The 25,267-nt window shown below is 41.3% G+C and overlaps 4 protein-coding genes and 1 long non-coding RNA gene across 6 annotated transcripts; all 5 read left to right on the plus strand.

Annotated features, from left to right (window-relative positions):
- The first annotated feature begins 731 nt into the window (after positions 1-731).
- On the plus strand, positions 732-4,681 carry LOC135141489 (GPI ethanolamine phosphate transferase 1). The gene is made up of 11 exons (XM_064072622.1): positions 732-1,104; positions 1,151-1,371; positions 1,422-1,647; positions 1,699-1,984; positions 2,447-2,668; positions 2,717-2,960; positions 3,008-3,180; positions 3,227-3,417; positions 3,467-3,660; positions 3,741-4,009; positions 4,070-4,681. Exons 1-11 carry the CDS (start codon positions 866-868, stop codon positions 4,460-4,462), a joined length of 2,658 nt encoding a protein of 885 aa, XP_063928692.1. The 5' UTR covers positions 732-865; the 3' UTR covers positions 4,463-4,681.
- Positions 4,682-5,012: 331 nt separating this feature from the next.
- Positions 5,013-6,641, plus strand: LOC135141781 (uncharacterized). 2 transcript variants are annotated; one of them, XM_064073219.1, is made up of 6 exons: positions 5,013-5,140; positions 5,647-5,783; positions 5,931-5,975; positions 6,033-6,239; positions 6,284-6,580; positions 6,628-6,641. In XM_064073219.1, exons 2-5 carry the CDS (start codon positions 5,743-5,745, stop codon positions 6,522-6,524), a joined length of 534 nt encoding a protein of 177 aa, XP_063929289.1. In that variant the 5' UTR covers positions 5,013-5,140; positions 5,647-5,742; the 3' UTR covers positions 6,525-6,580; positions 6,628-6,641. The 2 variants fall into 2 exon arrangements, with proteins under 2 accessions (XP_063929289.1, XP_063929290.1); XM_064073220.1 differs by having other exon boundaries at positions 6,287-6,580.
- Positions 6,642-8,246: 1,605 nt separating this feature from the next.
- LOC135141421 (uncharacterized) lies at positions 8,247-11,593 on the plus strand. The gene is made up of 2 exons (XM_064072504.1): positions 8,247-8,646; positions 10,518-11,593. The coding sequence occupies exon 2, from the start codon at positions 10,537-10,539 to the stop codon at positions 11,581-11,583; it is 1,047 nt and encodes a 348-aa protein (XP_063928574.1). The 5' UTR covers positions 8,247-8,646; positions 10,518-10,536; the 3' UTR covers positions 11,584-11,593.
- Positions 11,594-19,626: 8,033 nt separating this feature from the next.
- LOC135141569 (G1/S-specific cyclin-E-like) lies at positions 19,627-23,655 on the plus strand. Its single transcript, XM_064072793.1, has 11 exons — positions 19,627-19,825; positions 20,453-20,501; positions 20,557-20,604; positions 20,818-20,862; positions 20,914-20,982; positions 21,036-21,221; positions 21,341-21,599; positions 21,646-22,182; positions 22,236-22,515; positions 22,567-22,781; positions 23,014-23,655. The coding sequence occupies exons 2-11, from the start codon at positions 20,464-20,466 to the stop codon at positions 23,302-23,304; spliced, it is 1,968 nt and encodes a 655-aa protein (XP_063928863.1). The 5' UTR covers positions 19,627-19,825; positions 20,453-20,463; the 3' UTR covers positions 23,305-23,655.
- A 752-nt stretch (positions 23,656-24,407) lies between these two features.
- On the plus strand, positions 24,408-25,197 carry LOC135141466 (uncharacterized). Its single transcript, XR_010282389.1, has 2 exons — positions 24,408-24,577; positions 24,966-25,197. It is a non-coding gene; the product is annotated as an uncharacterized LOC135141466 (long non-coding RNA).
- Positions 25,198-25,267: the final 70 nt, after the last annotated feature.

A 25,267-nucleotide genomic window follows, 5' to 3' on the forward strand; every position in this document is an offset into this window, starting at 1 on the left:
AATTATCAACTGGAGGTAGAGATTTTTTAGTAAGAGTTTGTACTGACACATAATTGTGCTGGAATGGAGATGATAAGGATTTTGATGAATATTTATAGACTGTGCTAAACTCAAACACTAATTTTAAACTTCTTTGTTATCTTAATATACCTGCAAAACTTCATATCATAAAAGAACCTGTTGCATATTCATCTGGCGCCTCCACCATTTTCATCAAAATATTAAACTTGCTTAAATCGATCTAAACATGCACAAATTGGTCACAAGAAGACCTATCTTGTTGAAAATCTTGTCAGGATGACGAATCTGTACTTATTTTTGCTGTGTAGCGCCAAGTACTGGAGAAAATGTGCATCCATCTGGCACCTCCACCATTTTTAGCAAAACTTGAGAGTCGTTTAAATCGTTCCAAATTTCCACAAATCAGCCCTATTTCATCCAACTTAACACCAGTTGCAGCCCCAGCCCTTGTGGTGGCTACGCCACTGAGAACGGTTAAAAAGGACGTTTACAATTTTTGATATGAACGTATGTCTCATGTAAAAGCTTTTATTTTAAGAAAACCTCAATTAAATGACTCACATCAAGGAATAAGTTATTTATTATAGACACAATAGCGTTTCGAATTTAAAACTACTGTCGCTTTATTTAAATCAAATTTAAAAATATATGTTTAGTTATGCAACCAACATTACACACACTTGATTTAGCGATCTAGTTGCCGTGTGGCGTCGCTGCTGCAAAATTTCCTAATGTTTATCAAGTCGCCTTAACCTGACATTTTTGTTTACCGGTTTTCCCAAACTAGTAATAGTATGAGTTAAAACTACCAAAAATCGAAGTATTTCTCTAAGAACTAGTGAAAATGCATCTCGCGATTAAAAACCGCAAAGTGTTCATTCTAATTTCGTTTGGATTTTTCGTCCATACTCTGGTTCTGAAAGCTGCCTTCGATATCTACTTTTCGAGCCCCATCGATCATGGAATGACGCCGATCAAATCTACGAAAAACCCGCCCGCTAAAAGACTGGTATTCATCGTGGCTGACGGTTTAAGGGTTGAAGCAATGCTAGACGAGAACGAGCATGTCGCCCCCAATCTAAAGTAAGTAAGTTTTTCGTTTGCTTAGCTTGAACCGAGCTTGTTGCAGCCGCATCCGCAAAACCCGGGGCTCCTGGGGCGTGTCGCACACCCGAGTACCCACTGAATCACGTCCTGGACATGTTGCGCTTTTGGCTGGAATTTATGAGGACCCGGCTGCTATTTTGAAAGGGTGGAAAGTGAATCCGGTTGATTTTGATTCGGTGATTAACCAGAGCACCAACGCTTGGTGTTGGGGCGGGCCGAGCATCGTGAACATGTTCAACAAAGGTATAAATATTTAAATAATTGGTGACACCTGGTTGAGGATGATTTTGTAGATAATTTGCGCCACATTCATCTGCATTCGTACGACCCCAGCATGGAAGATTTCGGCAATAATAACACAATCGGGCTGGATTTGTGGGTATTCGAACACCTCAAGGCTTTCATTGAAGAAAATAGGCGCTGCGTCAAATGTAAAAAATTTAGACAGAATGGGAACTTCTTCTTTTTGCATTTATTAGGGACTGACACCGCAGGACACGGGTTTAAACCTGGATCTGAGTATGTCGATTTTTTGGCACTTTTTTATACTTATTTTGATTGTGGTTTCAGGGGTTATAAAAACAATATTAAATTTGTTGATGAAAACATTCCAAAGGTTGAAAAGTGGTTTGAAGATGCCTTTCCTGACAAATCCACAGCCTATGTTTTTACTGCTGACCATGGAATGACTGACTGGGGTTCCCATGGAGCAGGTTCCAACCATGAGACTGAAACACCGTTGATTGCATGGGGTGCTGGTATTAAAATTGAGAGGAAAAGAAAAGATGTACACCAGATTGACGTAGCCCCTTTATTGTCAGCACTTATTGGAATCAATTATCCTATTAACTCACTTGTGAGTGAAATTTAATCGTATTTCCGCGTACTTTAATAAAAAACTCGATCACGCAACGGGAAAATTAATACATCCCCGAAAATTAATTCAAAATTCATTTTATTTAATTAAATCTAGAGTTCCTGCATGTCATACAGTGTGAGCATCCGCCATTTTGTTTCAAAAACAATTTGAATTTTTTGACTTTGTTTTTATTGAAGGGGCTTGCTATGAAAAATGTTTCTTTGTTTGTCTAGTATGGAAAATAGTGATTTATATCAATTGACAAAGTTCCTTTGTTGTCGGCACAGTAGGGTCCATTATTCTATTAATTCACTTGTCAGTGAAATTTAATAGTACTTGAGAGGATATCTTTTAACGAGTCAATATAGGTCCCGCCATGGACAAAAAAATTAAGATTGTAAATCACCCAAACGTGACAAAGGGTTATATTTGTTGTACTAAATGTCAAAATATTTACAGGGGCGTTTACCCAGTGAATATATTAATACTACTGGGGAGACTCTAGCGGAAATGATGCTTTCCAACGTTCTACAACTTCTAGAAACTTTCAATATTAAAAGATTCAGAACGATGCGTAATGCAATTAGGTTTGTACCATTTCGCGGCGTGACCACAGAAGATCTGGATGGAGGACTGAATTTTCTGAAAAATTTATCTACTCAAGGACAATATGAGCTCCTAGTAAGAATCGCGATTTGTTTTTTCTAATAAAACCAATGTTGTTTGTAGAAAGTGGAAGTTAAAAGTATAATGAAATTTTTAATAGAAGGTGCTGATTATTATCACAATTATTATCAATTACCGTTGTTGATAGCAATAACTATTGGTTTAGTTGCATGGATTATTTATCTAGCGACTTTCAATATCCATTTTAAACGAAATATTCAGCCTACAAGACATGCTAAGTTGATTAGAAACCTCCAGATTTATCTGTTTGCTCCACTATACGTGAACGTCTGGTTTTTCCTAAAGGGTATATTGTACATTTTGAGCGAATTTTTACTAAGTTTGTTTTTTTAGTGCAATCGCTCCCATTTATGTACTATTGTTATTTTATTTTCCCAATAATGATGGCACAAATTGTTACTAGTCGCTACCATTACGTTTTAGAAGCTTTAAAACAGTTGAAACAATTTGGTCTCAAAAATACCTGCAATCACTTAGTTTTCTACATAGTTGGACTAAGATTTTTGGTAAGTTTCTATATTTTAAAAATTTTTATTACTTGTTTGTGTTTAGGTACAAGGCTTCCTTCACCGTGAGTCTCTAAGTATTGTTGAATTTTTGATGGCAGCTTTCGCGTTTTGGTCGAAAGCGTTGAAGACCCAAACCACGAAATATCAAAAAATTCTTTGGATTGTGTGCTGCATTGGCGTCTCTGTCTTTCCATTTTTACCAGTAATGCAAACTACATTCAACACCCCTGTCTAGTAAGAAACACATTTTTGCTTTTCAAAATTATTAACAATCAATTTTCAGCCTCTTTGGTTATGGTACGTGGTTGGCAATTATGCATAATTTCATTCTACCTCGTTTGGAAAAAGACCCAACTAACAAGTTCATTTCCTACCAGTTTTTAATTTTCAAGCTTACCCCAATTTACACTCTTGCAATAGAATATGACTTAGTAGGACTGGAGTCACCGTTGAAGTACGCCGCGTTCGTTTGGGCCCGTGAGTATCATTGTGAACAATTTCTAGATCGTTGAATTTATTAAGTAACGACAAATTCTAACTTGTTTGTTTTTTTGAAGTTGTGCCAGTCGTTATGGTGCCATTATCCGCAAGCCGAATTTTCACCCGACTCACTAGCATTTTCATCGGCTTTGGCACCTACTACTTGATGGTTTCTTCCAACTACGAGAATCTTTTCCTCATTTGCTACATTTCCCAAATGTACGCATGGCTCAAAATTGAAAGCAAATGTTTTGGGTACGCCACTCTGATCAAGAAAAGTTTCAGCCGTGAAGTGAGGGAAGATCGAGAACAAACAAGTGACGATTTTCGCCGGGCTTTCTTTTTCGTATCCTTTTTGACACACTAAAGCAATGTACTGTAACTATATGTCCTTAACTCCAAACAGGTTACTCTGATTTTCTTGGGTTTCTTTGGAACTGGGAACATCGCAAGCTTGAACTCTTTCGATCCGATGTGGGTGCGCTGCTTCCTCACCGTGTTCAGTCCGTTTAGCATGGCTGGACTTATCTTGCTAAAAATCATAGTACCGTTTTTGTTTGTTAGTTGTGTCTATAGAGCTGTGAATTTGTTCCGTAAAGGGAACACTTTGAGTATGTTTTGTACAGTATTGATGTTTTCGGATTTGATGTTATTGGAACTTTTGTATTGTATTACCAATATTGGCTCGTGGTTAGAGATAGGAATGAGTTTGTCTAATTTTGTAATAATGGAGGCATTCGTAATAATTCTGTTATTGTTGTACGGAATTGGATATCTATTAACCACAGTGACATATTAACACGAATCCATACAGTTTAAAAGTTTAACTAAGATTGTATAGATTTGATAACTTGTATAGTTTCGTTTGAATTGCGTTATTTGACAGTGTGCTCTTGCCACTTCATTCCAGTCTGTTGTTACATGTTAATGAGAGCAGTATTTTTCTAGTGCAATGTTACGATTTTGTTAAAGTTTTGATATGAACGTTTTTAAAGTTTAATAAAGTTTTGATATAAAAGTTAGTTTTATTTCACTAGAGTCAGTATTAACGTATTAAATTTCTCAAATAGTGTTAAGTAATTCACACATAGCCTACATTTGTTTATTTTTTCAGCAAATAGTGTTTTGAATAATTAGGTAACACGAGTTTGTTTGTATAATGTAAGTAAAATTACTATTTCATTCACACCATGTTGTAAATTTAAATTGGCGCGCATTTTCAAATGAGCGCTAAAGCGCCTCCCGCGCATGTGCGGCAAAAAGCGGCATTTGTGATTTGTCTCATTCGTTAAAACCTGCGACGAAGAATTTCAAGTTGTATTTGTGAAAATCGTCGTTTTTGGTAGATATTTTCAGTATTATTGGTCATCAGATTGTTAATTGATTGTTGAAGATTGTTTTTGACCAATTAGTTTTAGTTTTCGTCGTCTTCAACCAACATATAAACGACGTACCCGTGTCTTCAGACCGTTCCCAGGTAAAAACTTTGTTTTAAACGATTTTTCAACATTTTTGAGTTAAAAACGACCACTAAAGCGTTCTTAGTTGTCCACAAGACCCCCATGATCAATATTATTGTGGATTACGCGAAAATTTGTGGGATTCTTTAGTGATTCGTTTATCGTTATTTTGTCACTATGGTGTGTTTAATTTATATTTTCGGTACTGTTTTACGCTAAATGGATGGAATATTCAATATTATCAGTAAAGGGCAAAAAAGCGATTCATTAAAACAAACAATTAAAATCATCAACTACGATTTATAATCTTGGAAACGTAATTCGATCATGGCGATCATTTTCACAGCCGACCATGTTTTAAATTCCTTTGTAATTTATTAAATCGTGAAGACTTCACTTGATTAAGAAATTATTTTTACTTTTAAGTAATATTGACCCCGAAATAGTAATTTTGGTGGTAAATTTATCCAAATTTGTTAACAAACTGTAGGCACTACCACCATTGATGTAAAAATTTTTGCAGAGTGCCCATTTCCAAGAAAATTGAATAAGCCAAATTTCCTTTTATTGGATTTCTTAAGACTGACTTAAGTACACTATTATCTGAAACTATCAAGATATGGAGGACCATAGCGATAACGAAGATATAATCAAGATTGAGTAAGAAAAAATAATGCATGAATTTATAGCACTAAATACGTATTGTATCAACCCCTCTGAAATCTTGACGATTATGATATATTTTAGCACGCCCTCTAGAGTTTATTTTGTGTACTAGAAAGTTTGTTCTGACCCTTTGTTTTGTAGGCTTGGGGAAGTTTACAACGAGGTGGTGATTTTTGCCGAAGAAGGGTACAAATTTTCACGTATTTTCTGGTCTGAAGTGTCAAAAATCCTGTCTTTTTGTAGCACTTCAGATATCGATATGGATATAGACATAGACATCGAGGTCATGTCGAATTCCAGCAGCGATTCTACCACGGAATTGACTGTCGTCTGTTATGTTTCAGACGACGAAGAGTGTATTTTTGGTCTTAGTCCACCGGATGAGTTTTATTGTCATGAAACTCTGCCTGACTCGGACTCAAACGACGAAGAGACTGCCAAAAACACTGGGTATTCTTGTCTTAAATCACTGCACAAATAACTCGCTTTTGTAGCAGTATTCTTAAATTCAATTTTGTAAATCCGGAGGAATATATAATCCCCACTGAATTCTTAAGTAGTGATCCGGATGATGAGGAACCTGGTACTTCTGGGCAGCTACAACTGCATATAACAAGAGCTAGAGAAGCAAGAGAGAACACGAATGACGAAGAGAATGCAGACACTACAAGTGATGCAAATAGTACAAGCAGTACAAGCGAGGAGTCGAGTACGTCAGGTCAGAAAGAGGAGTAATTTGTCCTCATATTTGTCTTACACGTTCTGTTTTTTGTTTGTGTGTTTATTTAATGGTATGTTCATTTACTGAAAAACTATTTTGTTAAGTTTATTTTTTTAGTTCGTTTTGGTATTATATTTTGGTAGAAATTGTTACTAATTACTATTTTTATTTACATTAAAGTCTGAAGCAAATGGGGAATTAAGCAGCATACCTACTTCAAGTTTTTTTTTAAGTAAGTAGTTTCGTTTGGTTTTCTAATGAATTTTAATGTTTTCTCTATTTTAAATTGTTATAGGACTTCATAATTTTAAATGGTGGACAATTCTAAGTGCCTTCATCTGTCTGTCTTTATATATGTAATTGTACGCAACTGTATAAACTTGGGGATGCAACAACAAACTGATCCTGAAGTTAACTATATAAGGTAATGTTTCAAGATTTAGTTTTCCATAATATTATTTAAATTTTTTTTTTTTCAGCTTCCGGTAACTATTATGCCGCTGTTTTTGCGAATAGAATTCCGGCAAAACTGGCTTAGTTTTTGGTTCCTCATTTGCTTTCGTTGCCATGTAAGTGTCGGAGATCGAACATTTTGTCGTCGCAAGTCTATACAAATTAATAGATTTGATATCGATAAATTTGTAATTTTATCACTTTGAGAATATATATTTTGTTAATGTAAGGTCTTCATAGACACTCGTACTATTATAATCCTTTGTTTATGTATTGTGTGATGTTCCAATGTTTTATAAAGAAGTTTAATATAAAAATTGCATGGTTTTATTGTAAATATAAATCCTAACAGACGTTAAGTTTTATACATATCTTAACAAAAATTGATGACGTCACCCTAAAAAGTCACTAAATAAATGTTCATTGGAACAAATACGGTGTTACTATTTACGACTCAAAAGTAAGTCTTGGTCGCAGTTTTACGTTGTTTCAACGATCTGGCGCCTATTTTCAACAACCAGGAGTCATTGGTGCTTCATGCGCATGTGCGGCGTTTTAATTCATTGAGTTGCTTTTTTAACTTGTTGCTTAAGCTAAACCACCTTCATATTTCTTTCTATTTTGTCACAAAATTAATTAATTAATTTTTTTTAGAATTTAAATGCAAAATTCTTATTATTTCTTCACAAAAAACTACCATGTAAGACATTAGTTTGACTATCGTATTGTTTAAAGAATACTATTTATATTAAGAAAAACCCATACCTCCCTTGATCTAAAAAGTAATGAAGTTTTCATTCGTTGGCAGATTTAGAGACGGAGCCTAATTGCAAAATCCATAATTCTTTACAAAAATTTGCCATTTTAAACGTGTTTTAAGTTTCGAAGAAAAAAAAATCATCACAATTTAGATGGGGTGGGTGGGCGGGGTTAATATTTTGTCTTTTTTTTTCTGAATATACATAGTATTCTTTGAACAAACACAATACTCAAAAACATGTTTTTAAAAAATTATTGTCAAGAAATAAGTGTTTTGCAGTTAAGCTACGCCCTCTTGATTCACGGCGAATAAAAAAATCATCACAATTGAGGTAGGGTGGGTGGGCGGGCTGACATTTTGTCTTTTTGTGTTAACATGTGTAGACTTCTTTTCACAAGATGAAACTTAAAACATCTTTAAAATGGAAAATCTGTATGAGGAAATATTGTTACGGGACCGGCTTCTGGACGTGGTGAAACTCCCCCACGACGACGTGCTCCGTCTTGAGAAAGACGTTGAAATATCCGGCTTTAAACTTGAATCGAAACAATACGGCGCCAAAGCAACATCTGAATTAAGCTCAGAACGATACTTGGTACGCCATCTGTTGGGTGGTACGAGACGTACCAAGGGATGCGAGATGAGTGGATGAAGAAGGAAGGGAGAGGGAGTTCGAAGTACTACCTTGAGGGGTGTGGATCGAACAAATAATTGTCTTTGATTTTTGTGCGTTTTTCCGAAATTTTCCCTTGAAAATAGGAACCAAAGACTGTCCGAGACGTTTGTGACGGGTGCGGTGTACGGATAAACGATCTGCTATCCAGTGTGGTGGAATTTGGTGCGACGCCCGCACGGCGACTGTGACTTAAGTGCTGAAAGGACGCTAACGGCAGTAACCCTTTACTCAGATCGGTGGCGTATAGGTAGGCTAGACTATCACATAGGATGTTAGAGGCGGATTATTGTAAGAGGGGTGCATGCATGCGGAAGGGTGTTGGTATAATAATGATAAATTCGTTGTTCGCGCGGTCGGGTGTCGGAAAGTAGTATCAAAGCGGGCTAGGGACGGAAGGGTTAATTTTAAGTGGGTAAATAGCATTGTTTTGGGTTAGCGTAGCTAGGTGGTGGATACCGGGTAATTGGGTAATTGTTAGTTGCGTTAGTTAGAAAGAGATAGCCTGTGACGCTTCACGAAAAGTAAAATGGCGAACGACGCGACGCCGGCGTTTTGCTGTCTTTGTTAGTTCGTTAGCTAGAAAGAGAAACCGAGTGACGCTGCGCACAAGCTCGAATCGCGACCGACGCGATGGTGGCGTTTGTCTATCTTTGTTATTTGTATTATTTAGAAAGAGATAACATGTGACGCTTCACGTAGAACAAAATGGCGACCGACGCGACGGTGACGTTTTGATATTTGCTTCATTATTTAGTGAAGTGTTGTCGTAACACGTAAATTAGAACCTGTGAAAATAATGACTCCTCTGTTCGTAATCTGATTCGCTTGCACTCAACTACGACCCGTGGCGCAGAGCTTTCTCTCCCCCTCTCTCTCATTTTTTCGTTCTCTCTCTTTCTTTGTTTTTTTTTTTGTGTGTAAAGGTAACTAATAATTAATGTATGCGCACGTGACTATTAGTTCCTACAGCTGAATTTCCAATATGTACTCGCCAAAAAGCCAAAACGGCAATAGGGGAAGCACCCCAGGGGAAACCCCCCCACCCATTATTTTTAAATTTGTGTGTTTATCGTCTGCCCTGAACGCGGGTGTTTTTTTATGTGTCTTTTGTAGTTGACTTCTCTTCTTTTCACGTTAGTACAAGGCATGATTGATAGGTCCGGTTCCTTTTTCTTTTCCGTTCCGCGGGTGATCGATGCGTGATGTACCGCCGACTTTAATCCCGTCGTTGATCGGACGGTACACGATACTACTGAGCAGCGACCTGGTTACTGCGGGGCCATCGGACCTTGTAGACGGGGTGGCAGTTGTATTCGGGGACAGCAGCTTCTCGTGGAACGGCCGGTAGTCAATGGTACATCGCGCCACGAAACCGGCGGGCCCGGACAGGCACTTTTGGACGGGGGGGCGCCCCCCCCCGGCCCTAACTCTTTCTCTTTCTCTCTCTAATGTGACGTTTGTATATCCTCGCACGTCAAATAACCCTCCTGTTCTTCCACTGGCGAAGCGCTACGTTTTTTTTTGTTTTTCACGGCGAAAATGCAAAGGGGAGTCATTGTTCCGCATGTTAAAATTATGAGTAAAATTTATTGTTAGAAAAGATGTAATTTAATGGGCCTGTTCGGTGTCTTTCTGGGAGGTTTGGACCCGAACCTTGCTTTTTAACAATTTGTAAACACAATGATATTAAATTTAGTAAACAAGACGAAATGTGTCGCAAAATAATTGTAATTGCAAACTGCAATGTGTTTAACCCGTTTATTGTATAATCATTAAACATTAAAGGCGCCCTCCCGTTAAAAATTTATGTGTCTTTATACCTGTGTTCTTCCCTCACTCGTTGGTTTGCTCACTTCGCTATAGATCTGAACCGCCTGCCGCCATATTAACGTAACACAACGTAGGTCCTAACCTTGCTAGACGTTCACGATCATTGGCCAAATTATTCATTTGAATTTGCGCGGTTTTCTTGTGTTCAGAGTGCGCATGTGCAAAATTTCGGCGGCAGGTTTGGGTTATTACAGAATTGGTGCCGTGACCAGGATTTATAGACGTTGTGAGCAATGTGTGGGGGAACACGGTTGTGTCTGTGAACAATTTACTTGTGGTGGCTTATAGGTAACCTTCGAGATAAGAAATGGACGGCGGCAAGAAACACGTGAGTTCCGGCAGCGGAAGGTGGACCTCGCGTCCACAACGGGCGACGACGGAACCGCGGACGAGAAGTAGAAGGCCAAGACGACCACTAGTGGCGACGAGTCGTTGGGTCTGGCCAGTCCCGGAGGATCGGCAAACCCAACACACTCTCCAGCAACAGCGGGACCTGATTGCGACGCTAACGGAACAACAGCGAGTCCTAACCGCCACCGTGCAGTCCCTGCTGACGGCCAGAGCTGAGGGCCCGGAGGTCGCCGTTCAGAGCGCTACCGATCCACCAACAGTTGGAGTAGTGGAACCACCTGTCGAGGAGGGAGCCGGTGAGAGTACACGGCCTGTTTGTGCTACGCGGACTGCCTCTTGTGTTTCAGGTGTTCCCCTCAGAAGCACCCCGGCGGTCGCTCGGCCCCAGTTCACCGGGGGTGAATTAGAGAACCCAGTGCGGTTTCTAAAAAAATTTGAGAACTACTACGGTAGGATCCACGCTTCGGAAGGTGACAAGTTAAACGAAGTGATCGATTGTCTCACACGGTGGCCGGAGGAATGGGCGGCGTTTGAGCGAGGTGCATGGACCACTTTCGAGGACTTCCGGAAGGGGTTCCTCGCAAAATTCTGGGGCAGGGATCGCCAGCTTCAAGTGCGGGCGCAGATCATGAGTCGACGATACGATCCGACGAAGGGGAATTCCATGTCGGAATACTTCGTGAGGCTCGTCAACCAACTTCGCACCTTGACGATCCCCCTACCGGAAGACCTACTGGTGTCCGACCTGATGCTGCTGTTTCCCCAAGAGGTCCACGGGAAGTGGCAGGCACAATTTCAGGGAGAACGAACGATTGAAGGGGCCCTGAAATTCTTGGAAGGCGAATCGCTAATTCATCCCCCTAGACGTTCCAGGTCCGAGGTTCTGCGACGCCCCACGAGTGCTGCACTGCAAGTGCATTCCAGCGTGAGCCCTGCGAGTCAAGACACTGAGCCGTTCCACCCGTTTTCTATCCCACCTCCAATTCCGAGGTCGGGAAACTAGAGAAGGACGTGAAGCTGGAGGCCCCATGTCCGAATCTGTCATCCAAGACCTCCAATTTTCCCTTCATCAGGTTTGTCCCAGCCGGCTGTTCGAATGCTGAACCAGGCAAAGGCAGTGCCGACTTCGTTGCTGGCCCCGTTGCGTATGCCTTGCGTAAGATAGGGCCATTGCCCGCGTTGCCACGTATAAATTATTCGCCGATGTATCCTAAGGGTCTTTCTTTGTTGCAGCGCCACGGATGGAGACATAACCAGCCGTTGGGTGCGCGTGCCACAGGCCTCCAGACGCCACTGGGTGTTGTAGTGGCGCCCTCAGCGCCGTGTTTGATCCGCGAGAATCTCTGCCCCCTCGATTCCTTCCAGGTAGCCACGTTGAGAAAGTCGGCTACGGACGCGCCCGCGAATTCAAGCAGACTGTCCGTCCTTCCGCACGTTGTTATTTCCATTTTTCAGGAAGACTTTTTAGCTCTAGTAGATTCCGGCAGCGAGGTGACTTGTATCAATGAGGAGCAGTTTTTGTCTTTGTCTTCTAGGTTCCACATTCCGTCACTTCCGGTGGCATCAACGCACATCCGAGGTGCGACGGGACAACAAAGCCCACGTATTAAATTTCAGGTCTGGCTGGAATTTTCTGTAGGAGGCCAGACGTCGGCGAACGTTTTTCTTGTTGTAAAGAACTTGATTCGTCCTGTCATTCTAGGTGTTGACTGGTTGTCCGAAGTAGACGCCTGGTTGTATTTCCCAGAGAAGGTGTTGTCCATCCGTGTGAGAGAAGGACGTCATGAGGTTCCCTTCCAGGTCGATTCGTTAGTATCGGAAGCAGAGTCGGTGAATAGTATGGCGTATCCGGTCAAGTTAGGAGCAGCCCCGCAGTTAGCACGAACCGTGGTGTCTTTGGACACGCTAAAGGAGAAGGTCGACAAAATTCCGGCGTTGTCTACGTCTCAAAAGGATCAGCTGTTAGTGTTGTTGGAGAGGCGTCGGGTCGTTTTCAACGAATTACCGGGACGCACCGACAAGTACGTGCACACCATCAAAATGCACGACACTACGCCGTTCCTACGGAAAGCCTACCCGATCCCATTCAGTCTCCGCCCAGAGGTGGAAACGGTCATCAAACAAATGATGGACCTAGGAGTGGTCAAGAGAGAAGCGTCACCCTTTGCCAGCCCAATGACAGCAGTCAGGAAGAAAGACGGTTCGGTCCGAGTTTGCCTGGACGCGCGGTGGATTAACAAACAAATGGTGGCAGATTGTGAAGCACCGAGGCCGCCGGAAGAATTGTTGCAGTCCCTCCAATCCGTCCGATTCCTGTCGACCATTGATTTGAGGTCGTCGTATTGGCAAATCCCGTTGAGCCCAGAGAGCACCCAATATACCGCTTTCTTGTTCAATGGCCAGTCTTACACCTACCAAGTGCTTCCATTTGGTTTGAAGACAGCTGTGGGTTCCTTCAGCCGGGCCATGGATGTCATCTTGGGACCGGAAGTGCGAGAGTTTGCAGTTAACTACATCGACGACCTTCTTATCGTTTCCAACACCTTCGAACAACACCTCGAACACCTCGATAAGGTGTTAACTAGACTTCAAGAGGCGAAGATGACCGTGAACTTGGAGAAATCTACGCTCCTCCAACCCGAGGTTAAGTTCCTGGGGCATCTTCTGTCGGCCGAGGGTGTAACGACTGATCCAGATAAGGTCCGAGCGATCCAAGAATTTCCTGTTCCGAAAAGCCGAAAACACCTTCGAGCATTTTTGGGGCTCTGTGGGTACTATCGTCGTTTTTGTAATAAATACAGCCACAGCATCTTACCGCTCACACGGTTGCTGAGGAAAGAAAGCCGTTGGAAATGGACCGGCGAAGAACAAGAATCCTTTGCGAAGACGAAGGAGCTGTTCCTGGAAGCTGTTATTCTGAAATTCCCGGACTTCAACCAGGTCTTCTACCTCCAGACTGATGGTTCAGGAATGGCGCTCGGAGCGGAGCTGTATCAGGTAGTTGAGGGAGGCGATCGTGGCGTGCTAGGGTTTGCCAGTCGGGTTTTGAGAGGTCCTGAGTTACTGTATACAGTGACAGAAAAGGAGCTTCTGGCCATCATCTTCGGTCTTCAGAAGTTCCGGACCATCCTCCTGGGCCACAAGCTCATCATTCGAACAGATCATTACGCCCTCAAATTTCTCAAACAGTGCCGGCTGTTGAATGATCGCTTAACGCGATGGTCGCTCCTACTGAATGAGTTCGATTATGAAGTGGAGCACATCAAGGGCACGGAAAACGTTGTGGCGGACATTCTTTCCAGGTACCCCCCGGACTCAGGGTCGATTCCGCTTCGGACCCAGAACTCTCCCCTTGTGGCTTCAGTGGACCTTTCTGAGTTTGACTCCGTTGTTGCCACCTTCACGGCATCAGGGTTAAACGAATTGAAGGATCAGTTCCGAAATTTGCGCCAGCTGCAACAGGAAGATATTTTTCTAGGCCCGCGGTTTCTAGCCCGAAGGCGAGGTAATCGAACCTGGGGCACTTGCCGCCACTACCCGAATTTGCGTATCTATCACAACATCTTGATCTTTTTCCATCCTGTTGAGAAGGTAGCAAAAATCGCATTACCCGAGCCCTTGATAGACGAGGTAGTTTTAAATTTCCACGAGCAGTTTGGACACTTTGGCATTTCGAAGGTTTTCTCATTGGTGAGGCGATACTTCTTCTTCCCCCGAATGCGCGCGCGCATAGAGCGAGTCGTCAAAGCGTGTGATCTGTGCCAGAAGGCAAAACACCCCAATCGCCACCTGGCTGGCGAGATGCATCCCATTTTGGCTGAAAATCCCGGTGATTTAGTAACTGTCGATTTTTATGGTCCTCTGCCCCAGAGTCGCTCTCGGGTGTCATATATCTTTGTGGTGGTGGACACGTTCTCAAAATTTGTCAAACTGTACCCCCTTCGACGAGCCCAAGCGAAAATTGCAGCTCGAAAAATCGTTGAAGATTTTCATCGACAAGTGCCAATCAAAGTTGTCCTTAGCGATCATGGCACACAGTTTCAGTCTCGTCATTGGCAGGAGACCCTCCGTCAATGGGGAATCCGACCCACTTTTTCATCTGTCCGACACCCCCAATCGAATCCCGCTGAGCGTGTAATGAAAGAATTGGGCCGACTTTTTCGCACATATTGCCACGACTCCCACGCCAATTGGGGTACCGTGTTACCTAACATCGAGCTCCTGTTCAATGTGACCCCCCACATCAGCACGGGATACTCGCCGTATGAAATTTTGCGAGGGAAGAATCCACCGAACCCACTTTCTAACCTCATTGAGCCATTGCTTCCGGCTAAGCCAACGAAACATCTGGAGGAAATCCGAGCTGATGTCAGACTGAGGTTACAACTGGCAGCAGAACAAAGGAAACGGCACAGCAGAAAACGCCATGACGTCCTTCAGGTGAACGACTATGTCCTTCTGAGGGAGAACCCAACTTCTGATGCAGCCAACAAGATTTTCGCCAAGTTTGCACTGTTGTACTCTGGCCCGTACCGCATTTCGGACCAGCCTCACCCGAATGTCTACACATTGCAGGACCCCAACACACAGGAGAGGAAGGGCAACTACAACATTGGTAATCTGAAATTGTACCACCTTCGATCTTGATATTGCCGTGTATTTTTTTTTTTTTTCATGCTCATCGCGCTGTCTGCAAAACAATCGGCGCCGAGTACGTCACGACAAGAAAAAAAGGAAGGGCCTGCCACCGCACCAGGTGCACCTGGTTCACAACTAGAGTACGACCACACTTGGAGTGTCTCCGTGCGCTGCGCCCGTCTTCGCTCCGGAAACACTGGGGGGCGACTGAAATATCCGGCTTTAAACTTGAATCGAAACAATACGGCGCCAAAGCAACATCTGAATTAAGCTCAGAACGATACTTGGTACGCCATCTGTTGGGTGGTACGAGACGTACCAAGGGATGCGAGATGAGTGGATGAAGAAGGAAGGGAGAGGGAGTTCGAAGTACTACCTTGAGGGGTGTGGATCGAACAAATAATTGTCTTTGATTTTTGTGCGTTTTTCCGAAATTTTCCCTTGAAAATAGGAACCAAAGACTGTCCGAGACGTTTGTGACGGGTGCGGTGTACGGATAAACGATCTGCTATCCAGTGTGGTGGAATTTGGTGCGACGCCCGCACGGCGACTGTGACTTAAGTGCTGAAAGGACGCTAACGGCAGTAACCCTTTACTCAGATCGGTGGCGTATAGGTAGGCTAGACTATCACATAGGATGTTAGAGGCGGATTATTGTAAGAGGGGTGCATGCATGCGGAAGGGTGTTGGTATAATAATGATAAATTCGTTGTTCGCGCGGTCGGGTGTCGGAAAGTAGTATCAAAGCGGGCTAGGGACGGAAGGGTTAATTTTAAGTGGGTAAATAGCATTGTTTTGGGTTAGCGTAGCTAGGTGGTGGATACCGGGTAATTGGGTAATTGTTAGTTGCGTTAGTTAGAAAGAGATAGCCTGTGACGCTTCACGAAAAGTAAAATGGCGAACGACGCGACGCCGGCGTTTTGCTGTCTTTGTTAGTTCGTTAGCTAGAAAGAGAAACCGAGTGACGCTGCGCACAAGCTCGAATCGCGACCGACGCGATGGTGGCGTTTGTCTATCTTTGTTATTTGTATTATTTAGAAAGAGATAACATGTGACGCTTCACGTAGAACAAAATGGCGACCGACGCGACGGTGACGTTTTGATATTTGCTTCATTATTTAGTGAAGTGTTGTCGTAACACGTAAATTAGAACCTGTGAAAATAATGACTCCTCTGTTCGTAATCTGATTCGCTTGCACTCAACTACGACCCGTGGCGCAGAGCTTTCTCTCCCCCTCTCTCTCATTTTTTCGTTCTCTCTCTTTCTTTGTTTTTTTTTTTGTGTGTAAAGGTAACTAATAATTAATGTATGCGCACGTGACTATTAGTTCCTACAGCTGAATTTCCAATATGTACTCGCCAAAAAGCCAAAACGGCAATAGGGGAAGCACCCCAGGGGAAACCCCCCCACCCATTATTTTTAAATTTGTGTGTTTATCGTCTGCCCTGAACGCGGGTGTTTTTTTATGTGTCTTTTGTAGTTGACTTCTCTTCTTTTCACGTTAGTACAAGGCATGATTGATAGGTCCGGTTCCTTTTTCTTTTCCGTTCCGCGGGTGATCGATGCGTGATGTACCGCCGACTTTAATCCCGTCGTTGATCGGACGGTACACGATACTACTGAGCAGCGACCTGGTTACTGCGGGGCCATCGGACCTTGTAGACGGGGTGGCAGTTGTATTCGGGGACAGCAGCTTCTCGTGGAACGGCCGGTAGTCAATGGTACATCGCGCCACGAAACCGGCGGGCCCGGACAGGCACTTTTGGACGGGGGGGCGCCCCCCCCCGGCCCTAACTCTTTCTCTTTCTCTCTCTAATGTGACGTTTGTATATCCTCGCACGTCAAATAACCCTCCTGTTCTTCCACTGGCGAAGCGCTACGTTTTTTTTTGTTTTTCACGGCGAAAATGCAAAGGGGAGTCATTGTTCCGCATGTTAAAATTATGAGTAAAATTTATTGTTAGAAAAGATGTAATTTAATGGGCCTGTTCGGTGTCTTTCTGGGAGGTTTGGACCCGAACCTTGCTTTTTAACAATTTGTAAACACAATGATATTAAATTTAGTAAACAAGACGAAATGTGTCGCAAAATAATTGTAATTGCAAACTGCAATGTGTTTAACCCGTTTATTGTATAATCATTAAACATTAAAGGCGCCCTCCCGTTAAAAATTTATGTGTCTTTATACCTGTGTTCTTCCCTCACTCGTTGGTTTGCTCACTTCGCTATAGATCTGAACCGCCTGCCGCCATATTAACGTAACACAACGTAGGTCCTAACCTTGCTAGACGTTCACGATCATTGGCCAAATTATTCATTTGAATTTGCGCGGTTTTCTTGTGTTCAGAGTGCGCATGTGCAAAATTTCGGCGGCAGGTTTGGGTTATTACAACGTGCGCTCGAAGGTTGCGAAATTTAGGAGCGGGAAAAGGTGGTGAAATAAAATGCAGATCTAGCGTAACGAGTCACGGGGGCCCCTGGAGTCGATTCTGGGGTCGCCGGCCGGCCGCACCAGCGCCGGAGAGTTCTTCCTCCAGGTCCCCGTGGTGGTTGGATGGCTTCTTCTTCCTCTAGTCCTCGCTGTCGACTGCCACGAGTCTCCCGAACCGCGCTACTTTTATAGACTCGCATCGGCTCCGCCCACTAGTTCGGCACGAATCCAGGATTCTCATTGGCTGCAGTGCTTTCGTAGTTTTGATCCGGTAACAATATCGATATTGCAATTAGGCTCCGCCCCATAATTGCAAAATCCATATTTTTTGTTGTAAAAAGGTGGCAATGCATATTAAGAAAAAAAAAAGCAAAATATAGATATAGAAGATGCTAAGATAAGACTTATTTAGGCTAATGAGATACCCTCTAAGAAAAGAGAGGGTGGGTGGGCGGTGCTAGTAGATGCTAAGATAAGACTGATTTAGGCTAATGAGATACCCTCTAAGAAAAGAGAGTGTGGGTGGGCGGGGCTAGTAACTGCTAAGATAAAGCTGATTTTGGCAAATGAGATACCCTCTAAGCAAAAAGAAATAATTTACAAAAAGTCTCAATGGGTTCCTAAAATAATACACCATGGGTACCTAGGAGTCTCCCGAATTAAAAAAGAAAACACTGCTGTACTCAAGACTTTCATATTCATAAAAAATAAAACACTAAAATTTCAAAAGATTACGCAATCAAGCGAAAAAAAGATGAATTTTTTGTTCGTAATCGGACCAAAGGACAAAGCTTATTTTCCAAATCCACATTTCTCTACAAAAATTGTCGATTATACTATTTTAAACATGATTTCAGTTTCCTGTTGGGGAAAGAAGACTGCTTATATTTAAAAAAGAAGCAAAATATAAGACTAGCCCACCCACCCTGATCTCAATTCTGATGAATTTTTTATTCGTAGTCAGATCAAGAGGCGGAGCATAATTGCAAAATCCATATTTGCCTACAAAAATTTACCATTTTGAACAAGTTTTAAGTTTTTTGTTGTGAAAAGGACACTACATACATATATTAAGAAAAACACGGCAAAATGCAATAAAATTTCATTTTTGAAAAGGCCGTCTAGAAATTCTCAAAAAATTCAAAGTTATAGATCTTGACGGACTGATTCCAAAAATCTAGCGTGTTTAGGGTCACAGAGCAATATTTTCGAACAATTCGGTATAAAATTCGGATTTTTTTATATTTTTAAAAATTGCGATCACTTTTTTTCAAATTTTGATCATTTTTTGTAAAAGTTTATCATCATTAAGTACTTGCTAAAATAAAACTGATTTCGGCAATGACACACCCTCCGAAAAGAGAGGGTAGGTGGGCGGTTCTAGTATCTGTTAAGAAAAAATTGATTTTGGCAAATAGCATACCTTCTAAGAATAGAGAAGGTGGGTTGGCGGGGCTAGTACCTGCTAAGATAAAGCTGATTTTAGCAAATGAATTACCCTCTAAGATAAAACTGATTTTGGCAAATGGCATACCTTCTAAGAATAGAGAGGGAGGGTAGGCGGGGCTAGTACCTGCTAAGATAAGGCTGATTTTGACAAATGACTTATCCTTTAAGCAAAGAGAGGGTGGGTGGGCGTCGAAAATGTGTCGAAATTTGCATAATACATAGAGGAAAATTTTATTTTTGAAATTGTCATCTGAAATTTTTCAAAAAATTCAGGGTCATAGATCTTGACGTGCTCGTTCCAAAAATGTAGCGTCTTTAGGATCACGGAGCAATATTTTCGAAATATTCGATGTGAAATTCAAATTTTTTGAAATATTTAAAAATTGCGATATTCAATGGGCGATTCTAGAATGACGTGTTTTGTAAAATCAGGTTTTTTGATTTTGGCGCGCATTTTCAAATAATTAAAGGGACCAACGCCCAGTACGCATGTCAGCCATGAAGCGGCATTTGTTGATGTTAATTCATTGGACGGTGTCCGTTTGTGCAGTCCATGATAAAACAGTAAAAATTAAAGTCTTAAATCAGTGCCTTTTAAACAAAATTAGTGTTAAAGTTGTTCTCCAAGTGTTAAAAGTAGTTTTAACGTGTTAGTGATAGTTTTCCCTGTGCCTAGACGATGTAAAATACGGTTAACCCAGACCCCTACCTGTTGACAACAACACCGGTAATAATTCCATTTTAAACAAATTTCTGGCTATTTTCCAACCAAAAACAACCACCACCGGGTAGTTTGACACTTTTACAGACCCCATGTAAAATATTTCCGAATTACATAACGGCTGATGTTGATTTTGTGACGGATTCGTGGGAGGTGCACTTTCCCGGTCTTTTTGTGTTTAGATTGCTTTTTCTGGTGTAAAATAAATGAACGAGTGCGGTTTTTTGGTCTAATTATCAAAAACAAGGTACGAAATTGTGTGTTCTTTGAAAAATCGGCAAAAATAGCACGATCTGTGGAAATCACAGAGCGTAAAATTACATTTGCCGCGTATAACCTCACCATTGGTCACGAACAGTTTCAAAGCCAACTTTGGCCAAAATCGGTACAAATTTGTGACAGAAAAGTCGAAAATAGACGTTGTTGAATCAGTAATTTTCATTCTGAGGCGATTTTTAGTCAGAATTTCGACATTTCCGTAAATAAAGTGCCACTTTTGGCGCCTAAAGTTCAGGTGTTGTCAATGACCGCCACGAAGGCAAAACTAGCTCAAAAGTGACTTTTTGGTAGTAAAATTAGCTAAAATTTGTTAATACAGTAGGGTTGTGTTTATAAAGGAGTGTTTTTTGATAGGGTGACCCATTATGGTGAATAAAGCTCTCATCGAACAAGCCGAAGACAAGTAAGACAAAATTTCTGTTTTAAGCTTGCGGGGGGCTCAAGTGGCTTTTTCTTAGATCTGCGAACATGGAAGAATCTGGCGAGAGCGAAGGCCGTAATAACAGGTAAGGAAAAAATTGTGGCTTTACAATTATGTGGTCATTTATCTTATCACCAGTGGTATTAGTTTCAAATTATGATACTCTTTGTGTTCTAAAATAAGAATAATATTATTTAGTAAATTGTGAAAGACTGAGACAAATTGGGTCACTGGTGTCGTGTTTGTTATCAGTGGCCCTTTAAATTTTAAATAGCCATGTAATAGAGTTTGTTTGCAGCTGTGCTGAGCAGAGTGGGGATGAGAACCACAGTCAGCAGCTTAAGTAAGTTTGAGTTAATTTTTGTGATTTTTGGCTAACATACGAGAATTTTAGCCCTCCAGAACCACAAAATGAGGATGGTGAAGAGGTTCCAAGTAACAATAACGAAAACGAGACTGAGGGGTATTTAATCACTTCAGTATATTTTAATTTAGTTCATGATTACGTGTTTGTAGCGTCCAAGAAGCGATTTCTGTACAGAGCAACCCATTTCCAGAGTTGGAGTCAGTTGAAAGTGGGTGTAAACCTCTTGCAGACACCCTTTCCATCGGTAGTTCTAAATCTGGTCAGGACATCCTAGAGGAGACTCATTGCATTGAAACTCTGCCGTCTTCAGACTCCAATAAAGAAAATATTGATAGGTATTTCTATTTTTAAGTTAGTTTAAATTGACCTAAATCAATCACCGAAGTAAAGTAAACATTTACGTATTATCCGCCCCTGTTCACCGTTTGTCGACTGAAACTTATCGAAATTGTAGCAACGTTCTCCATGCGAGTTACATAGAATTCGAACCTCCCGTCACCTACAGCGACTACGACAACACCGACGACATCCCCCTACTCCAATTATTAAAAATCCACGGAAAACACTTGGTCTCGGGGTTCGAATTTGGGGAAGCCACGAAACGTCGAGCCCAAGAGAACATGAAAACCGCACGCGACAAAAAGAAGGGTGAGAGCAGAAGAAGTGAAGAACTCACTCTGACTGACATTCTGCAGGAAGAACCCACTGAAATGGTAATCGCGCAAATTTTAGCGACCTTGACTTAATTATTGTTTGCAGAGTAAAGCCTGCTGCTCTAAAACCTTGTCAGAAACCGAGCACAAAACCCCTCATTCGCGCAAACGCCAAAGACTCGCAGAATCCAGGGTCAATGTCGCGACTTCTGAGGACTTTTCAAAAGCGACACGTCGGGTTCCTGAATGTCTTCTCAAATATCCAGAGTGCAAAGAAGTTTGGATGTATATGATTTTTAAAGAGGAGGCTGCCCACAAGCTGCGCAATCCGCGTCTTTTTAACGATTTTAAGAGTGTGACGCCTAGAATGAGGGCGATTCTTCTTGACTGGTTAATGGAAGTGGCGGCCGTTTACCACTTAAGAAGAGTAACTTATTATTTGAGTGTTGATTATTTTGATCGTTTTTTGTCAATACGACCTGATATACCAAAAAGTTTGTTACAATTAGTGGGGATTACTTGCTTGTATATAGCTGCTAAAGTTGAGGAGATTTACCCCCCGAATTTGTCTGAGTTTTCTTATGTGTGCGACGGCGCATGTAAAGCTAAGGAGATGGTGTCCTGTGAACTTTTGATTTTAAATGTAAGTCAATGTGACTTAAGTGTGACGAATGTAGATGACGTTTTTGCTTGCAGAGTTTAGGCTGGGAGGTCGTTCTTACAACACCAACTGATTGGCTGAACTTATATATGCAGTTACATTTCAAAACTAATGACATAGTCCGTTTCGGTCTGAGTTTGGATTTCAACAGGGACTTTATTTTTCCCCAATATTCAGCCTTCCAGTTCACACGGGCATCCCAACTGATGGATTTGCTGTCTCTAGATCCAGGTTTCTTGAAGTTCAGTTACAGCGTCATCGCTGCAGCTGCGATGTTCTACATGTATGGAGAAAATATAGCCCTTAATGTCTCAGGTACCATATAGTTTTTTATCACTTAACAAAAAATTATACATCCCTTCGCAGGTTTGTCCTGGGAACAGTTAAAACCCTGTGTTAACTACATGGAAGTTTTTAATAAAATAATCGAAGATGCCCCAGATCCTCGCCTGCTGTCTTGTTTAGGGGGTCCTCACCCAGAAGAGGCGAACCGTTCGTCCGGTTCGTCAAGGTTGGCACAAAGTAGCCCACAGAACGAAAATTACTCATTCCAGACACACGTAGCCAGCATGGAGTACTTTGTAAGTTAATAATAAATAGTAAATTAAATGCGTTGTCCCCGCAACATTCAAACAAAACTAATCACTCATTAAACGCTTTCTCTTTTTTTAAACATCTCTGAACTTTCCAAATATTTAAAAACTTGTAGTTAAGTCATTGTTTTGGTTAATTTTAAGCAATGTTTGTTTATTGTGTGGTTGCGGGGATAACGTACGAGTTCGTGTCGGTGATTCTAAATAACGAAATATTCAGGAAAAAGCTACTATTTATCGCCTGTCGTGTCACACGCGTTCATCGGAAGGGTCAAGTCAGCCGACGACCCCCGAAGTCGCCCGAAGTGACAACGAAGCTGAAGACAACGGCGTTAACGAAGGACAGGAAGATGATATTAGCCCTAGTTTAGAGTTAAATTCGTTAGAAGAACTCACCAGAGGCGAGGAGATCCCGGAATTGAGCGGTGACGAGAATTTGATGAGTTTAGACGAAATTTTCGAACTGATTTTGAGTCAAGATGATACGAAAAGTACAAATGAAGATTGTTAATTCCGGTTGTGAAGTCGTTTGTAGAGGTTTAAATATTATGATTAAAAAAATTAAGTTGGTTGGGAATTAAGTCTCAGGTTTCTGTACAGTTACGGCGGTTTGGCCTCTAAAGTTGTATTTAGTGTTTTTAGTGTTCGTCACCTTTTGTAATTAATTATTCTGTGATCAATAGTGTTAATATTGAGATGACTATGGTTTTAAAGTTCTTATAGTTATGACGTGTTTAGTAATAGGTAAAAGCAATAGTAAATGGATTAATTATACATATTTTTGAGATCTCACGTTGTAAATTGTTTTAAAATGTTTGTAACACTTGTGTTTTTAGTTTTAAAGCGGACCAAAAAGAGAAGACTGTAGCTCTTAACGATATTTTTGTAATATTTTTAACTTAATAAAAATTTTTGGTATTTCATATTTTTGTTTTCTTTGCGATGTGATAAATTACTTCAATCTCAGAAGATGACAACGTAGCCGGTGAAACATGTTGACAACTTGCAGAAGGTAACTTATAGGAGTGTTGCAGCGGTTCCGTGGCTTCTCTACCTATGGTTTATGAACCTGCCTTGATTTACAATAGTCACAAATTGTGCGATTTTACGTTCAAATCATATATCTTCTTTAGTCACGTTGAGCTGCAGATACTGTAATAGGAATTTCGCCGCTTGAGGAGTTTGCACGAATTTCTTGCCAAATCAAGCGATCAGCCTGATTTGACGCAAGAATGATTCTTTCCCGATTTACCTAAACCGACTGTGCAAATCCTTGGGTGAATACTGGTCGAAGATGGTACGTCATGGTCGCTTTCTTCCAGTTTTAGTGCGAATGGAAAAAACCCTGAAAGTAGTTGACCAATAATTGATGCAAGCTTTTCATAAATCTTCATGACGCAAGTGAAAAATCAAAACAATAATACTGACCCTGGCTTACAATTACTACAATTGAAACACACATAATATCAGGCTAAAGTAGATTTGTTTATAGCTGGGACGTGATTAAATGAACTAAACGTTAAAATGAGTATCGTTACAATTATATAATTGTATCAGGAATGAACAAACCGTGGCGTAAAAGCGAAAGTATTAAACAAAGCACCGAAGGTCGACCAGGTACTGCCGACTCGTTCAGACCGCTGAGACTAGTCTTGTGGGAGAGGTATTTTGTTGTGCACTCTCGTTCGGAAAAATTCCAAAACATGTTCTTTGTTCTCAAAATACTACATCCACGTTCAACGACCAACGATGAGTAGAGTGCTGGACTCTGCCGCCGACCACAGGTAGGCAAATTGCAGAATTTCGCGAAAACGGATTAGTGATCGATCGTCAACGGTACCATAGATCGCTTCATTAAGAACAATGATCAGTGATGTCACAATAATGAGAAAAGTGTGTCAACGATGGCTTAAGTAAGCATCACTTAACAATCAATTACAGTAAGTAAAGGTAAATGGAGTTGGAAGTACCTCCGCGAGGCTTAACCAAGGTACCAGTGAATCCACATTTTACGATAATACTGCAACTGCATTCCGTTATACAACACAACGTACAAAATAAGATGCACTTTCATTGCAATAAGTAGATCATGTAAGTGCAGCGGTACGACTTAAGCCACTTTACTACTGTAAGTAAGGATATAATAAGACTCTAAACTAATGTTTTTTTCAGATGTTATGGTTCCAAAAGCAATGTACGATGACTCGTTTGAAAGATGCCTCTGGACCTTCATGGTGTACTTTGTGTTCATGATCGTTAGTCCTATTATCGTATTCGTAGCGATTTTCGTCCCAACTATACCCTTATCAATAGTCAGAAGAATATGCCACATCGAGTTTGAGTCTGTTTAAGTGTAATTTTTGTATATAGAGTATTAATTAATAAATGTGATACTACTTTTAAACTGACATTCTATTCTGTATTGTTGTGACGTAATTTGGCATTGAACTGGGTTATTACTATTAATAGTATGA

Source organism: Zophobas morio, unplaced genomic scaffold, assembly GCF_036711695.1.
Source record: "Zophobas morio isolate AGI-343-1 ecotype UQ-CSIRO unplaced genomic scaffold, CSIRO_AGI_Zmor_V1 ptg000044l, whole genome shotgun sequence".
Classification (NCBI taxonomy): Eukaryota; Metazoa; Arthropoda; class Insecta; order Coleoptera; family Tenebrionidae; genus Zophobas; species Zophobas morio.